The 19,380-nt window shown below is 38.9% G+C and overlaps 1 protein-coding gene across 3 annotated transcripts in view; it reads right to left on the bottom strand.

The window, feature by feature from the left end:
- LOC124596496 overlaps positions 1-19,380 on the bottom strand; it is an 836,705-nt gene that overhangs the window by 180,070 nt on the left and 637,255 nt on the right. For 2 of the 3 annotated variants that reach the window (XM_047135655.1, XM_047135656.1), the window contains 3 exons: positions 9,492-9,563; positions 3,244-3,467; positions 151-248 (listed from right to left, as the gene is read on the bottom strand). In XM_047135655.1, coding sequence (XP_046991611.1) covers positions 151-248; positions 3,244-3,467; positions 9,492-9,563 — 394 coding nt within the window. The remainder of the gene's footprint in view (positions 1-150; positions 249-3,243; positions 3,468-9,491; positions 9,564-19,380) is intronic. The other variant, XM_047135657.1, reaches the window with a different exon arrangement.

Below are 19,380 nucleotides of genomic sequence, written 5' to 3'. Positions count from 1 at the left end.
ATTGCTATTAGGTCTACTGCTGTCATTCTCCTAGAAACTGTGTAGAAATTTACCACAATGTACATTAATGACAGAATTATTTTCCTATTGAAGGTTAAAATTATGAAATTTTAAAACACTATACATATACTGCAACAATAAGCAACTGACCCGACAGACAAGTTCCGCAACAAGATAGCGACAGCGCTCCTCTCTAATTTTGGCCTCGATGTTATGCGCCTGTAGAGAAGGGACGCCAATCACAATATCTAAAAGAAGAAGCAGTGTTTGAGGTATAGGCATTTTATTAACTACAGATATATATTTACTTCAAATATACTACAAAAGATATATTCGAAGAGTATACGTTTTTATTAACTGGTAGCTAAGAAAGAGTGTTACATAAAATCCCATATTTACAATTATTTGTTGGACAAATGTGTAGTGTATGTCAGTGGTCTAAAGGACTTTACATACGGAAAACAGTGAAACACGAGAGCACGAACAGTTGACAAAGACAAATAAATGGATTGCACTTTTCACACTTGCACAGCAATGGTAAGCTGATACTCACTAAAAAGTAAACACTGAATCCAGAAGTCTGGAAGATGCAAAATTAATTATTAGTAAAAATTAACAATAAGATAAGGCAATGAGCAATACTTGACAGACGGTATCAATTACATATCTAAGATACTGAGTTCACATTCGTCACAGGCACATGGGCTTCGAGGTAGTCCAATTGCACAACACGTAGTAGATTCTTTCACACACAGGGATGATTTTTGCAAGTTAAAAATACTAACTCACACTACAGTTCACAGTCTACATCAAACTGCATGGTCTCACATAACTGGCTAGGGTAGATACGAGGAGAGCGAGGGCACGGCACCTCTGACGGGACCGTACCCACTAGAGCACGGTGAAGGTCAAACGGGCCTCGGGGTCGACGGCAGCTAATCTCCCATCTCATATTCTGTTTTATAATTTTTTCTTGAGCCCATTTACAAAACTCTTTTTTTGAAATATTACTCTCAATACTTGAACGATCATTACCCATTTTAGCATGTTAGTGTTAGAAGTGTTGTATAAAATTTCAGCTGTCCTTGGCACATCAAGTTCACTATTAAAGGTCTGGGTTCGATTTTAGATAATATTTTTCTTGATCAGTAATGACAATTCTTATGCTGTAGGATTTATTCTAAGTAAATAGAAACTTGCCACAGACTTAAAATTGCCTGTGTGAAAACAGACAGAAACATATAAATGTAACAGAAATGCAAATACACCCCAATGGAAAATGAAAGTGTCACACTACGAATACACCCACCGAATGCTGCCAAACTGGTAGAGTGTTTTGATGACTGTGGGGCGCTCAGGTTAATATTTCATACTTACAAACACTTATTTTCAGCAGCAGAAAAAAGCTATTCCTACAGACAAAGAACGGTGTGAATACATCACGGCTGTTGCACGAGTATAACGTTAGAGCAACTTTTTACGTGAAGATCAAAACACAGTTTGCTCCGACGACGTGCACATGTTACTACCACCTTTCAGACTCGAGAAAGGTCAGATCTTTGGCACAAGGGACTCTGGTGGCTGTGGTGCACTGACTGCAGAGCGAGTGGTGGCTGGCAGCTGGCGACCTCAGAGAAATGGGGCGAGTGCGGGCCGCGAGCCACGGGGGTACGCGTTACTGGCACCTGGGTCGAGGTTTCCAGTTTACCCGTGTCACTTACCGCTGGAGGCAGAGACTTCCACGGTACAGAGCTGAAGTCGACAGGGACACGGAGTGGCAGCCGGTGGTGTCCGCAGAGGAGTCCCACCTCTCTTCGTGGCAGTCAAAAAAAATGTGTGTGAAATCTGATGGGATTTAACTGCTAAAGTCATCAGTCCCTAAGCTTACACACGACTTAACCTAAATTATCCTAAGGACAAACACACACACCCATGCCCGAGGGAGGACTCGAACCTACACCGGGACCAACCGCACAGTCCACGACTGCAGCGCCTTAGACCGCGTGGCTAATCCCGTGCCGTGGCAGTCAGATCAGTGCCTACACGTCTGTAGATGATTCTGTTTACGGTCACGGGAAGCTACGATTCTCACACCGCGAACACCTTGAGGAGCGTACGGATGTTTGACTGGCCCACCTGGTCCCCGAGATGCACGTCTGGGATGTGAGGGGAGCATACGCAGACTTTCGTACTGGCCTTCGGCCGACTATCTCAGTAAAGTGACACACAGTGTTTTCCGAATGTGGCAAAAAAATTTTTGAGATGACATTTGGAGGTTGTTTGCTTCCGTACCGTGACAAATAAAAGAGTTATGTAAGACCTGTAGGGGTCACACCTCACACAGGTGCTGACGATGGACAATAGTTCATAATGGAATGAAAGTTTAATTGTCTAATTCCTCTACAAATTTTGATAAATACTGGACTAGCGCTTAACAGTGTAACACTTGCCATTACTGTCAGTGTAACTAAAATGTGGTGCAAAATGCATCTGGTGATAAAGAAAGAAAAATAAAGTAGTTTCATTTTTCATTTCATACATCAGTCTCCTCAATCTCATTATTGTGAGAAGAAATTGTGCCCAGTGATACCGCAAACAATTATTTATTATAAATATAACCTCTCGAATTACAGTCCAAAGTCTTACGATTCCCTTAAAAAAGAAGGTGTCAAAATTATTGTGGCATGTTCGACTGTGATGTTGAAAATAAAAGACTTTTACGATTGACTGCTGACAGCTTGCCCTCACACCTCTCTCTTGCCTTTATATCTAGGACTATGTTCTGTTATATCATTCGCCTTCTCACCAAATTTGCATATCAATATCTTTTCAGTTGCCACACAAGATTTGGATAAAAACAGCATTTAAAAAGGCTCTAAATACAGCATTTGCTCCTGAATACTTATATTAGCTATACTAGTCACGATTCAACAATGGAAGACTAAGCCTGCATATTATGACAAAAAAAACGATGTTAGTACTTCGTGTATACTACATCTGTGAACTTTTATTGTTTGAATATTACTAACAAAGACTTATGATAATTCATCCAAGTGGAATATAAATGAACATACTAAATTGCAATGAAAGATATTTAAAAGGAAAGAGGAAGAGTGATACTTCTGTAGTTACATAACTGCCACTCCACTTCTGTCACTTAGCATTGGTTAACATAATATATTTTCTCAAGGCAAGTCCTACTAAAATAAACAGAATTTTTATAGGTTTAACGAAGAGACTAACCGAGGAGCTTCAGCAAGCCATCGAGCAAGGCATGCAAAGCATTGGCGAGTGAGAGGAAGTGAGAGGTGAGGCGGCCTCGGGCCGTGATGACGAGGAAGCGCAGGGAGAGTGCGAGGTCGGCGAGCAGGTCCTCCTGAGTGCGTTCTGTGCCCTTCTGTAGCAGTAGGCTCAGTCGCCACTGGTGTACCTGTCCAGGGAAATTGATGCTGTCCACTTCAAATTCCCTGTAGGATAGCACAAAATACAATTATGTACCTACAGTTTGATTCACTCAATACATTTTAAAATTGTGAGGATTATGTAAAACTTCAGAAAACTGAATTTTCATGTTCAAAGCTAATAAATCAGACACCACATGAATGTAGGCCATTTTTTAATTTGTACACTCAGTAGTGTAGATATAAACTAATACTAATACAGTTAATTTGACTGCTACTAACTTTACTGGCAACAAAGACATTAATAATACTAAATACAAATGTAGAGATGACAAACTACAACTATCTCCAAAAAATATGCTTTGGTCTACACTTTGGTGGAACACTTGCTTGATTAAAAAGCAACTCTAGTCTGTGTAATCTTAAACAGTATGTTTTAAATTAAATGCTTGTGTATTTTGTATGTTAAATTGTAAAGTTATACACGATATGTACACTACAAACTCCAGGATGGTACAACAACAACAACAACAACAACAACATGAAAAAGATATGTCAATGAAACAATCAGTTTTCAATTTTCAAAAATATAATGTAACCAGATATATAAAAAATCTACTCATCAAGTGGTGGATGTGGAACACAAGCATATAAAGATTAAGTAAATTTTGCCAGCTTCTGACCTAGTGGCGCCTTCTTCTGGCAAAAGGGTTGAATGGGATGGAAAAGGAATGAAGGATAAACACTGGTGAGGTTTAGGTAAAGGAACAGAGTTCGGAAAAGTCATCCAGAACTGAAGGTCAGGGGAGTCTTACCCAACAGCATCAGAAGGGAAGCACGATTGTCGGAGAGCTTAAAGGGGGAAGATAAGATAATATACAGGGCACAGATTACTTCCAAAATATCAAGCACAAGGTAATAAGAGCAGAAAGCTATGTGCACTGTACGTGATAGAGATGGGACGGCGACGGCGAAAAATAGACGAGTCAGAAAATGAAAGACATAAAGCTAAAAGGGAGTGAAGACAGGAATAGTTGCTGAGACCAAAGAAATTAACATATATTATGTCCAGACGAATGGCGAGAACCGAGGACACATTGTTAATGCCAGTTACCGTCTGTACGGTTCTGAGAAACTAATGCCGTGGGAAGAATTTTCCTCAACAGTCAGTCTTTTCTACTCATCCTGGCCAGTAAGTCTCCCCTGATCGAGGGTTCTGCATCACTTTCCCAAACTCTCCCCATTTTCTAAACCTCGCATCCTTTTTCTCCACTTCTCTTCCTTCCCCTCTGACTCTTCTGCCAGAGGAAGGAGCTGCCACATGATAAGTAAATTTTTTCTCTCTCCACATACATAATATTTTCAAATATGAAAAGGGCATACATAGAGCAGATATCGAGTCGCAGACAGACACAATGCTACACTTTCATCTTTCAGACAAAAAAGTGCTTCTTCAATAGTAGGAAATAAACGCGTGCGCGCGCACACACACACACACACACACACACACACACACACACACACACACACAAATCAAATAAGCACAACTTGCATAGAAACCATCTATGATTGCTCAGGTCTGAATGTGCCAGTCGGGCCGGCCGGGGTGGCCGAGCGGTTCTAGGCGCTACAGTCTGGAACTGCGCGACCGCTACGGTCGCAGGTTCAAATCCTACCTCAGGCATGGATGTGTGTGATGTCCCTAGGTTATTTAGGTTTAAGTAGTTCTAAGTTCTAGGGGACTGATGACCTCAAAAGTTAAGTCCCATAGTGCTCAGAGCCATTTGAACCATTTTTTTGTGCCAGTCGGGTCTGAGCAGCCACAAACTCTATGCTATGTGAGTCAAGTGTGTGTGTCTTTTCTGCTTATGAAGCAGCACTATTTTTTCCAAAAGTAAAAAGCGTAGCACTGTGTCTGTCTATGGCTCAACACCTCCTCTATGTGGCGAGTAGCAATCTATCCTTTTCATATATACATTCTGTATGATGCGTAAGTGCTCTCCAGAGTGTAAAAATTTTGTGATCATTTATTTTTACGTGACAGGTAAAATGTGACACAGTCTACTACATCCCATTCCTAGTGCAACTGCTGTCAGAAAGGCGATGTAAGACTCACCATCCCGACAATAATAGTTTACAGGTTCCTTTCTGCTTAAACTTTCCTGATTTTTTTCATATTTATAATAAAATATATTCTAGAATCTCACTACAGTCCTAACATAACTTGAACCTAATTCCATGTGTATGACATTACTCAAAACAAAGTCTTTTAAGGAGTACCGTGACTTAACAATATTATCTTCTAGTAAGTGCCTCGCATTTTCTCAGAACATAAATTATGTGTTTATCTAAGTTACCCTTACATCACTTGGCAGATAATTTGAAATTAAAGCAATGAAAACATCTATATCACCAGATGGTATCACTCCAATCTCAAACAAGGAAGGAAGCAACTTACACAGAGATAATTAAAAGTACAAAGCACCAACTCAGTTCACAAACTATAGCAAAACAACATTATCTCTTTAGCTGAATCCATGTTAATGTTAAGAAATGGTCAGAGGATCTACAAATTTTATGGCACAAAGATAAATGTTTCATTATACATAGTCCACATCTTGATGCCCCACTGTGTGTACATGACTGTGCACACACTGGAACACAAACACTTACACAAAAAAAAAAATTTAAAATATTTTGATCACATAGTCATCACTTTTTTAAACAATTATAAGCCTTCACTTTTGAATGACCTTATGATTCCAGTGGCCGCACAACTGAGAACACGGGGTATCTCGACTAAGAATTTGGTTTCGACAGTAAAACAGAAAAAAGAAAACTATCTTGAGCTCTCCTATTTCTCTCAAATTTGTAATCTGAACTTCTGTGTTGAACAGCTTAAGGTCCATATCACCCATAGCTGATTACACATTTCCTTTGTAATCAATTATGTAGCATAACTTCAAAATAACAGTCAGTAGTACTTCATTGGCTTATTTAATTTTCCATTTGTGTTGTTTTCCCATCACACATTCTTTTCGAATTTTCTTACCCTCGCCTTTCTTCCGCCTGTTCCAAGTTTAGTAACTCTATTGCCTTATAGTTCACTTCATTTCATATTTTATTGTGCTAATATCCTTTTTTTAGGTTCGTTTTTCCTCACTTTTTCACTTTCATTTTTTAGATCTCAGTTGCAATCACATTTCTCATCTATTTTAGAATTTTTAAATAATTACCTCAAGCATTTTTACTCCTGCCAATTCTTGCGGTACATATTTCATTTTCTACACTGTATTTCCTGCATGTCAAATCTTTTGCTCTCAGCTCCTTCAAGTCTATTTCCTACAACTGTTTTTGTATTTGCACCTGTTTATATAGACATTACTGCTCTGCATTTGAACCTCTCCTTTTTTTTGTCAGAATGAATGTCATACCTAGTAATCATCTCTTCTTGTGCAAATACATCATTTCCCTTTCAAAACTCCACAGTCATGTCTTACTATTCTATAACTACCTGTCCTTAATATTATTTCCCTGAGTCTAGCTTTAAGGACCTTGTATCTGGGTTGCTAAGATCAGCCGTCTGTGGTACTGATACAACACATTCTCCATCTAATTATTTTATGTGCTGAACTACACACAGCTTCTATTCTCATATAAAATATTAAGATGGCCTGCCCTCAAATTCACTGGTATGATAATCAGAGACACATCAACAAGTTAAATGTCATACTATAAAGCTAAGAACCTTGTGTTTGGTTTCCACCAGCAGCTGAGAGCCCTTCCCTGTACCCTTTAAGCCACCACTGTTCGATTCCATTCATCTTGTGTAAACCTAGTCTGGCTATCTTCATCGACCTGCTGTGCCCCTCAAACTTAAAACTACACAACCAAAACTGTAGTGTCATAAGCTGGTGCACTGTTCACTGTTTTCATCAACTAGGTTAAGGTGTCAGACAAAATAAACTGTTCCATACAACCATTTCAGTAAAAAATGAAGCAAACATCATAAAATGGAATCCTTTAAAAAATGTGATCTAATAATCATGGAAGAGACCCAAGTGCATTGAAAGGTTTCAGATTTATTATATAATGGTAAGACAGGTTTTATAACTCTATTTTAAACTGCAAAACATTTCCAAGGACAGATGTGGACTCTGACCATACGAGAAGTTGAACAGAACAGATAGTGTCTCAAAAAGAAATTATAAAATGAACATTGACAAATGTCAATTTAAATCGAGCAATGCTTAGGGAATTAGATTAGGAAATGTGAGACTAAAACTGAAGAAACTGCAGAAAGGTAGATAGGAAGCTAAGGAGATGGCAATAAATGAATTAAGAGGCAGGGTTTGTTAACAGTTTCAGGTAATCTCTGACTGAAATGGTGTAAACAAATATGATATGGAAAAAAAATAGGTTCGAGAGATGACACAGTGAAGATGGCAGAGAATCGATTAGGCAAAATACGAGGTATGACAGAAATTCTTGGATAACACATAAAGAATTGAATTTAATTGGCAAAAAGAAGTGGGCAAAAGGGACTACAGAGTTATAAAATGCGAGAGTGACAGAAAGTACAAAATGGCTCAGGAGGATCGATTAGATGAGAATTCCAAACTTATAGAACCATGTGCATGACTGGGAGAAAGATGATGAGGCCTGTGGAAAAACTAGAGAAGAGTTCGGAGAAAAGAAATGCAGCTATACGAATATTGAGAGCTCAGACTGTGAGCCAGTACTATGCAGAGAAGGGAAAGTTGAAAGGTGGAAGCAATACGTAGGAGGGCTTTACAAGAGAAGTGAACTTGAAGGCAATATTACAGAAGGGGAAGAGAAAGCATATGAAAATGATTTGCCCTGTCAGTGTTCTGCACACTTTCTGCCCATATGCTTTGCACCCTTGAGACTGCCCCTGTTATGCACCCTCCTACTACAACTTACTCCAAACCCATTGTGGGTAAGGCTTACTTCAGCAGGAGCAGAGCCACCTGTGAAACAGTGATAACTGTGAAACAATTGAAACACAACCTCCCTTTGGCTTTAATGTCGCCACAGCAACAAAATTAATGGAAACAAATGTGTGATGGATATTGTATGTTAGCAAAGTGCACCTGCAGCACAACACTGGGCACTCTGGACCCTGTTTCACTGCCATATGATTCAAATTCTTGATTGCAGTACACTGTTTTATATTCTCTTTTGACTTCCCCCTCCTTTTGTGTCTGCTAACTGATAAGCCAGCTCTGTCCTTTCCATGCTCTCCCAAAACAATTTTTTAAACTTGTTCAGTTCTTTAATTATTTTATTGCTTAACTTTACAAATCTCTCTTCCATTCCAGCTACAGGTTATATCTTTTTTTTTTCTTTTTTTTTCCTTTTCCATCAGTTTTTCCTGTTTCCTTTTCATGATCTCTGTGCATATGACCATGTATTCTTTTTATTCTCACATCTCTGCCATATCAAACAGTATTTTTTCCACCTGACTGGATTACAAATTTTGTCTGTTGCTATCATTTCATCCTTTATTTCAGTGTTGTTCTTTCCTGCTGAGTCCCTGCTAAGTTTCCATGTTGTGTGACTGCCCTGTCTTAACTTTGAAGTTTTTTTTCCTGTATGTCCAGCACCTTGACACAATGTGGTAATCAAAGTTCTGTTCACATTTAGTTTATCATAATTCTGAATAATTTATTTGCCAAAAGAGAGAAAGAGCAAGCTTGTAGCATTAATGTCCAAGACTGGATATCATTATTATATCAATAATAACAACGTAAAAAAATTAAGGTATTCTACTGTGAAGTCCTACATGAAGAAAGTATATTGTAATAACAATAAAAATAATAATCTGACAAGCTAATACACAGAAAGTAGTAGTACTAGTACTGATATATTTTGAGTTGTCTGAGATAGGTTTGAAAATGAGAAGGAGATTAAAGTCTTATCATGCACTTACCACAACCGATTATTGATTTAAGAAAGGAAATTATGAAAAGTGAACTTTATTAACAGTCACATCTGCTGATCAGTTATAACACAACAGTTACTTGTCCATCACCCAAACAGTTACTGCAAAGCAAACAAGCAACATACCCCCGTCGGCGAATACTTTCCAACTGAAGTGTGTTGAGTTTCTTCGGCTTTCCGTATTTATCCTTGTGCAAGCTTTGTTGGTTTGGAAGAACAGGAAAAGGGAGAAAAAATGAAAGATGTATAAGAACACAGAAGAAACAACTAATTAACTAGCATCATGAGATGTTCTAATACAGGGCTGCATATGGATATCAACCTTTTACAAGGAACTTACTGCTTTAATAAAGAAATGCATGAACATTTACTATTTATACTAATTGCTGTGACAATATGGAGGCTATCAAGTTTGATGTGTTGCACACCATGCTGAAACTGTAAACACACACACACACACACACACACACACACACACACACACAAGTGTGCATGCACTTATACACATTTCACTACAGTATATTTTAATTTATAACTACAACAATGGACCTTTTTTTAACTGTAAACTGATCAGGTAAGTGTAGGGAACGGGAATGGAGAATTTTCCATGCATACCATCCTAATATATTCGTTCCTGGTCTATAACCAAAGCAGCTACCCCAACTAGATCAGCTACTTCTCTAATAGAAAGCCACTGCAGAGTGAAAATCTTTTCAGAATGCTAAAACACATGTGAAACATAAATTTACAATAAAGGATACATGGTATGAAAACATTAAATTGTAAGTAATGGAGTGGAATGACTTACTGCTACATAGTCAAGGAAGTCCAAAGACTTTGCACAGAATGACATATGCATAGCATAGTCAAGGGAGGAAGCTGTATAATTCACACTGGTTACATGCTCAGCCCACACACAAGAACTAAATACTAATTCACTATTTGAACATCACATTTTTGTGATTATGATTGACAAACTGTATTAGACTGCATTATGGTACTGACCATTACAGAACCCTAGGCACCAGTGACTCCACCCCGAAAATGTCTCATACATATATATAAACTCTAATAGCTCTCTGAACATAAACAGAACACAAAATTTGGTAGTATTCATAAGAGAAAATATGCTGTCTATTAAAAATCATCAAAATTTTAAATATTTCTTTTCTAACTTTTGCTCTCTTCTTCCCACCAACTTTTGATATTTAACTCCTGCTACAAATCCATCAGACACTGCCGGAGCATCTTACAAGCAGGAGATATTTCAATTACGATAATTATTACCAGAATCAATTTCAGAACAATATAGAGCACACAAATGACAATGAACAACAATGCTATCTGTGGCATTAACTTAATAGACAAACATAAGAGTGGTGGAGAAATATTGAACAACGTCCTATCCCACAGCTGTTTACAACTACCAAATGTGTTCATGGGGAGTATTTTGAGAAACAACAGAGATCAATAAATTTAGCATTACAAATGATTAACTGGTTTCATATTGGGAGAATACAATCCAAGACCACCATTTAAAATTCTCCAAACTACTTAGTAACAATTTTCCTGACAGATTGAAACTGTGTGCCGGACCGAGACTCGAACTCAGAACCTTTGCCTTTCGCGGGCAATCGCTCTAACGACTGAGCTACCCAAGCACGACTCACGCCCCGCCCTCACAGCTTTAATTTCACCAGTACCTCGTCTCTTACCTTCCAAACTTCACAGAAGCTCTCCTGCAAACCTTGCAGAACTAGCACTCCTGGAAGAAAGGATATTGGGGAGACATGGCTTAGCCACAGCCTGGGGGATGTTTCTAGAATGAAATTTTCACTCTACAGCAGAGTGTGTGCTGATATGAAACTTCCTGGCAGATTAAAACTGTGTGCCGGACCGAGACTCGAACTCGGGACCTTTGCCTTTCACGGGCACTTAGTAACAAGTCTAGACATGCATTGTCCTGTTATAACAACCATACAAATCATCCACTCGTTTTTGAGCTCTGTAGTAACTACATTTGTGGTAATAATTATGGGAATGAAATATGCCTGCTTTTGTGAAAACAAAATTCTTCTTCATCCTTTAACCAAACATTTTTCAGCACATCGATGCAGTCATCAGTAGGTCTTTATTTCACACCTGAAAATTTTTAAAGGTATTTAAACAATAAGGATGAAATATCAGGCCAAAATATATTTTGCATTACTACTATGATTTGAATTATTACATCAAAATAAATTAGTATCTGCTGTAATTTGAAATAAAATTGTTATTCACGAAAAGCATAAAAATTGCAATAGTATCACCAATGAGTTCATGTCTAAGTACTCATGTAAACAAACTGTCTCTCCTTGTCTGCCTGTCTGTTTCTTTAATATCCACCAATTACTACATGTGATCATTTTTGTCAATAGAAACAATAATTTCTTTACATATCCTGCATATGATAACTTGTGTTTATTATAACTTTTACATATTTTTGTCTGTAATATGAGACTGCTCCATTAGTGGAGTTTGAAGTCTGCCACATTTAGGGTATACAGGCAGCCACTACTCTGTATACAATTATTTAACCCCACTTATACTGTCAATAAATAATATATATGTACCATACCTACCACACCACCAGATGGTGATTAGTATGACAACTGAAACCCCACGAAGAACCAATAAATCATTTCAGAGCACTTGGTTTGTATTCTTAATACCATAATTTCTGACAGCTACAGAGCAGCCCCATGTCACAATGGAAATAAGAACAACACAATTAAAACTTTAACTTTCAGATAGAAAAGTTGTAGACCTGTAATAACATGTTTCTGTAAAGGAACCAAGAAGAATTTGTTTGTCCACAAATCGGTGATTAAAAAATGCACTCTCCGGCTGCTAGACAGCGATAACATCTATGACAACGATAAAAGATAGTGAAGCCAGAGACGATTATTAATGAGCAATCCAGGACACACTAATTAATTAGTAGCTGTCTATCTGTCGAGATCTGAAAGAGAGTAGACACGTGCGAAAAAGAAAATGTTTGCACACCGAGTATTATTATCCTTGTGAATGTATTATGTAAAGATTATGTGTGAATATACATTCAGGACAGTTTTAAAAGTTATTTGACTATCTATTTACGAGTCCACAAAAATCCATCGTAACAATTTTGGACGGTTGTGAGGACCCGGAAAGACAGCAGCAGTAATGGAGGGAAACACCAATGTGTCACCACAGCACTGAAGAGGTAAAAAAAATTATTTCAAGAAGGGACGTAAGAACATCATTTTTAAAATTTTTCTAACTACATATTCATAATGAAATCTTAATATTCACTCTTCATTTGCTACAGTGACTGCTCAGATAGCTGAAACCCCATCTGATAACATTTTCCAGAATAATTTTGAAAAAAATTAATTTAACTGTTTAAATAATACAGGGTGATTCAAAAAGAATACCACAACTTTAGGAATTTAAAACTCTGCAACGACAAAAGGCAGAGCTAAGCACTATCTGTCGGCGAATTAAGGGAGCTATAAAGTTTCATTTAGTTGTACATTTGTTCGCTTGAGGTGCTGTTGACTGGGCGTCAGCGTCAGTTGATGCTAAGATGGCGACCGCTCAACAGAAAGCTTTTTGTGTTATTGAGTACGGCAGAAGTGAATCGACGACAGTTGTTCAGCGTGCATTTCGAACGAAGTATGGTGTTAAACCTCCTGATAGGTGGTGTATTAAACGTTGGTATAAACAGTTTACAGAGAACGTCAACTACCCGAGGCGATGGATCGGCCGCCCGTGACAGAGCACTTCATCACTGGCCTCCAAGAAGCCCTGATCTTACCCCCTGCGATTTTTTCTTATGGGGGTATGTTAAGGATATGGTGTTTCGGCCACCTCTCCCAGCCACCATTGATGATTTGAAACGAGAAATAACAGCAGCTATCCAAACTGTTACGCCTGATATGCTACAGAGAGTGTGGAACGAGTTGGAGTATCGGGTTGATATTGCTCATGTGTCTGGAGGGGGCCATATTGAACATCTCTGAACTTATTTTTGAGTGAAAAAAAAAACCTTTTTAAATACTCTTTGTAATGATGTATAACAGAAGGTTATATTATGTTTCTCTCATTAAATACACATTTTTAAAGTTGTGGTATTCTTTTTGAATCATCCTGTATTTCCCTCATCATTTCCAAATCCTTTTTCCCAATAATTTCCATACAAGCTATAGGAACTCCACAACAGGCTGCAGATGGTCTCCGAACACCAATTTAGGGTAGCATGCATCGATTCACAGCTGTAGGAGGAACAGTGGAGTTAGTTTGTGTACTGAGGAAACATCCGTACACAAATTTTGTCACACTGTGCTTGGCTGATAATTTGGATATGATGTAGTTGAGCAGTTTCAATACTCTGTGATCTAAAGAGTGACTTCACACATCAACATTTCTGGGATCATAGCACTGACACTACAAGCAAGGGAGATGGTGCAGCGGTCAGTACACTGGACTCTCAAATCCCATACAGACATATTAATTTAGGTTTTCCATTGTTGCTCTAAATCATTTAAATAAAATGCCAGGACAGTTCCTTTGTGAAGGACACGCCCAAATTCCCTCCCCATCCTTCCCCCAAACTGTGCTCATACTCTGTCTCTGCTGACAGTATCACGTAGATAACTGATAGCATTGACATTTAGCAGTTCTTCAGAGGTCTTATGGGAAGATGACAATGCAGATATGTATCACATATAGATTTGACAAGATACGGTGTGAAAAGTATAAAAAATATATATATATAATGACTCACATACACTTTTTGCGAGAGGTAATATGCGAAACATAAATGGTGTTTTAAAAAGATTCATTCTATTTTGGAAGGTTTTAAATTTTACACAAATAAAGATACAAATTTGAACTTATGCATGAAAACTAAAAAGTTACTTTGGCATCGGATGTAGGCTGCCAGTAATTGTGGTAAGCAGGAGGGGTGTCTGTGGCGAAGCTAGCTCTCTCACTCGTTTGTTATTCGATGTGTCTTGAGGTGAAGTAGCAATAACACAAAAAAGTCATTTTGTATTTTCTGTACCCATAAATGCAGCTCAGTTATTTCATATGCAGTCTGACTTGCATTCTGTGTGGGGGATACTGGAAGCAGTGGAACAGAACAAGCAGAATCACTTACGGTCACTTCCAGCATCCCTCACTGCCAAAGTGGAGTTACACTGCACGTGTCGTACAAATGTAGCAAGTGATGAGCAGCAGAGAATGTGGTACTGCACCTTCTGCAGCTCAAAGCATTCTGAGATGGCACCGGCAGGTTTGAGACACTCGCTGTTTCTCTAAGTGAAAATCCATCAGTTGCCTCCGTAGAGAGCGCATTCAAGAGTGTTTCAAACGTAGCGTGTGGAAATCTGCTCATCACGGCAGATGGGAGTTTGCCATTCCTCGTGTGTCTGTTTGACTTTGTTTTGTGGTTACGTTTCTGTTGCAGATCATACAGATTTAATGGTTAAAAGTCCTGCATTGTGGTGATAAACAAAACTATGTAGAGTTTTTTGGTTTCTTTACAGGTATGAAGATGGAGGATAACATTTTATTTTCACTTTTAGCATCAAGTGATGAGGCTGCATTCCATTTACCTCAAAAAGTGAACTGGGTATGTTAACGATCTGATTTTCTCTGCTATTGTGAGAACGTGACATTAAGTGTTGTGTTTCAACAGGGTGGTGCACTACCACACCTATACCAGCATAAGAGTATTTCTTATTGTGGAACTTTCTTTGTGGTGGAATGGCCTCTAATGGTACCCAAATCTTGCACTGCAGCATTAGTCTCAATGGTTGCTTGGCCTAACAATTTTTTCTTAATTGGGCAAGACTTTATTTATGTGCCTCTCATTCCAAAACTTGTGTGAATTGTGATACTGCGGTACAGCCAGACATGCTCCCAGTCTTTGGGATGAGTTTGGCTATTGTCTGGATGTTCACTGTATGTCCAGTGGAGGGTACTTATGGATAATTTGTGGAAGGTATACAGAAACCTTGATGTCAAATGTAGCTGTATAAAGCATCCCAAGGATTTATGTGCAATACACATGATAAACTTTTGTAAAATAACACGGTTCTTTCAAAATAGAAAACTTTTCACTCACAAGTGTACATTACATATATCCCAAGTTTCTACCTTCGTTCGTGCAGAAGATGTAGTCTCGTAAAATCAGATGAATCTTTTGGAACACCGTGTACAATGACTTGTTCAATGCTACTTGCTGTACATTCATCATTCAAGCTTTATTCAGTCATACCTACTTCTTCACACAGTATTACACGCACAGTATAACTTGGCACTTTTGTAGGTGTTGTTGGGAGCATAAGCACACAATTTTCACGTAGCTTATAGATTCCTGAATGATCTGAAGCCCTCAGACCTTTACCGGTTCCTTCCTCTCAAAAAAGTGCAAAGTTTATTGAGCATATAGTACACACATGACCACATTTTCCTTTATGCTCATAACACTCAATTGTTTTCAATAAATTCTTAAATTCTGTGATTTAAATTATTTCAAAGTCAGCGCTAATAATGATGAGATATAAAGAAAAAAAGGAATAAGATGTAGAAAAAGTGTACAATGAAATTAATAAGAAGAAATGAACTATGATCAAGCTAATTTATGTGAGAAATTCAGAGTCACATGTTAAGTTTGGGGAAAGAGGATAGTTCTGTGGAACATAAGAAACAAATACATAATAATACAGATTTTACAGCTATTAACAATGAACATGACTTGAATGTGTAACAAAATTACACAGTTCACAGTAAATATTAGAGCAAAATTAGGATACGACAAAATAGAAAATGGCACGAAAGTTTTTTTGTTGCTCTTGTTAACTGTGAGGGAAAGCTGGTAGATCTATAAGCTGAGTGATTGCAGCAAAACCTCAGCCAAATATCGAAATATCTTTACGATGAAATAATTTGATACCATTTTGATCGACTAATTATTAGAAACCCAAAACAAAGACAATGAACTGATGATAACTGTTAATCCTGTGTTTTGCTTCTAAAATGTTAAGAAAAATTTCTTAATACAGAGATCACACAGTTTCCATTCAAAGAGAAATTCTTGTACCTCATTTAATTTACAGTTGGAATTTGACACTACCAAACAGCTGGTGTTAATGCATTTGTCTCTCAGCACTATGCACTGTACTGATAGCACACTACGATATCCCTCAATCTGTTACATCAAAATGAGTGGCAGAGAAAGAAGAATGAAAAATAGCAAAAACGATAGTTCTCAGTGTGGTCTCATCTGTAGTACGGTCGAGGCATTCTAGAAGAATCGTTACGAGTGCCCGAGGCGAGACCGGAGCCGAAGCCTATCCTCAGTGACCAAACGACCCACGTGTGGGTTAACTTCTAAGTGCTTATCGACAAAAGTATTAACTTAGAATTGTGTCACGGCTGTTCTCTGTTTTGGTGCAGAACTTCCCTACACGAGAAGATGTGGAACGACATTTGGTGAAGTTCTGGTCTTACGTTAAATCAGTAAGTGGATCGAAACAGCATATCCAGACACTCTGGGATGATGTTGGCATTGAAACAGAGGATGACACGCGTAAAGCTGAAATACTAAACTCCTTTTTCCAAAGCTGTTTCACAGAGCAAGACCACACTGCAGGTCCTTCTCTAAATCCTCGCACGAACGAAAAAATGGCTGACATCGAAATAAGTGTCCAAGGAATAGAAAAGCAACTGAAATCACTCAACAGAGGAAAGTCCACTGGACCTGATGGGATAACAATTCGATTCTACACAGAGTACACGAAAGAACTTGCTCCCCTTCTGACAGCCGTGTACCGCAAGTCTCTAGAGGAACGGAAGATTCCACATGGTTGGAAAAGAGCACAGGTAGTCCCCGTTCTCAAGAAGGGTCATCGAGCAGATGCGCAGTCTCTGACATCTATCTGTTGTAGAATTTTAGAATATGTTTTATGCTCGCGTATCATGTCATTTCTGGAAACCCAGAATCTACTCTGTAGGAATCAACATGGATTCCGGAAACAGCGATCGTGTGAGACCCAACTCACTTTATTTGTTCATGAGACCCAGAAAATATCAGATACAGGCTCCCAGGTAGTTGCCATTTTCCTTGACTTCCGGAAGGCGTTCGATACAGTTCCGCACTGTCGCCTGATAAACAAAGTAAGAGTCAGCTGAGTGGCTGGATTGAAGAGTTTTTAGCAAACAGAACACAGCATGTTGTTCTCAATGGAGAGACGTCTACAGACGATAAAGTAACCTCTGGCGTGCCACAGGGGAGTGTTATGGGACCATTGCTTTTCACAATATATATAAATGAGCTAGTAGATAGTGTCGAAAATTCCATGCGGCTTTTCGCGGATGATGCTGTAGTATACAGAGAGGTTGCAGTATTAGAAAATTGCAGCGAAATGCAAGAAGATCTGCAGCGGATAGGCACTTGGTGCATGGAGTGGCAACTGACCCTTAACATAGACCAGGGCTTCCCAACGTGTGGTCCGCGGACCCCTTAGGGGTCCGCCGGCTCTTTCTAGGGGGTCCGCGGCCACCTTTCACCAAATCGTGTAAAATAATGAGTAAAATTATTGAATAGAAATGTGAAAATCAAATTCATCACAATTTTTTATTTTCATGTGAAAAACATGTGTACTTTTACTTTGGGTCGTATCCCCAAGCAGCCTTTGTGGTTCTTAAGTGAGAACGCATACACAATTTAGAGCCGGAGAATGTGGCTTCTCTGATCGACTGTTTCGCAACAATATTGGGGTCGTTTGTGCGCCGGCTCGGGGCGCTAGATGTGCTGTAACCTTTTACGCATGAACGGAGCGATCTTTGTCGACCAATCACAGCGCTCGCTGGCACGTATGCGGCCCCAGGCATCATTAAATGTTAAACTTGCTTTGTCAGTGCAATATCTTGTGGAAGTGGAATAACCGAGAAGCGTAAGTACAACGAAAGCTATTTAGAAATGGGCTTTATGGAGCCAAAGGAGGGTAAAGCTCAGTGTTTAATTTGTGCACGAGTCCTTACGAACAGTTCAATGGCTCCAGTTAAAGTGCGTCGTCATTTTGAAGGTACTCACCCGGACTTCCATGCTAAACACATTGATTTTTTCAAAAGGAAGAGTGCTGAACTAGCTGCTTTTCAGCATTGCATGAAAACTCATGCAAAAGCAATTAATGAAAATTTGGGTGTGACGGTGATTGCCCTTGCAGGAAGGTAGCTCCAACGTGTGAAATGTCAATTACCAAGTACTTTAATCAGGCTATGGTGTGTTGAGCAAAGGGAGTAAATCCACTAGTAAGAGTCTGGATACAATGGGAATTCAAACTGGATCGTTAATTTCAAGTTGTTTTCATTCATCTCAAAACCAAAGACTATTGATACTACGGGGGGGGGGGGAGGGGGGGGGAGGGGGGGAGGGGTGTGGCATTGGGAACATGGCATTTGCATTAAGAAGCTTTCAGTTCTCATGGGTTTCGCTCTGAAATTTAAAGTTACTGTGCTCTTGACTGACTAGGGGTCCGCCATGGATTTTCGACTGAGGAAGGGGTGCGCCAGCTGAAAAGGCTGGGAAGCCCTGACATAGACAAATGTAATGTATTGCGAGTACACAGAAAGAAGGATCCTTTATTGTATGATTATATGATAGCGGAACAAACACTGGTAGCAGTTACTTCTGTAAAATATCTGGCAGTATGCGTACAGAACGATTTGAAGTGGAATGATCATATAAAATTAATCGTTGGTAAGGCGTGTGCTAGGTTTAGATTCATTGGGAGAGTCCTTAGAAAATGTAGTCCATCAACAAAGGAGGTGGCTTACAAAACACTCGTTCGACCTATACTTGAATATTGCTCAACAGTTTGGGATCCGTACCAGGTCGGGTTGACAAAGGAGATAGAGAAGATCCAAAGAAGAGCGGCGCGTTTCGTCACAGGGTTATTTGGTAAGCGTGATAGCGTTACGGAGA

This window comes from Schistocerca americana, chromosome 2, assembly GCF_021461395.2.
Source record: "Schistocerca americana isolate TAMUIC-IGC-003095 chromosome 2, iqSchAmer2.1, whole genome shotgun sequence".
NCBI lineage: Eukaryota > Metazoa > Arthropoda > Insecta > Orthoptera > Acrididae > Schistocerca > Schistocerca americana.
The sequence above is the reverse complement of the archived record's forward strand: the minus strand, read 5'-3'. Positions and strand labels throughout refer to the sequence as shown.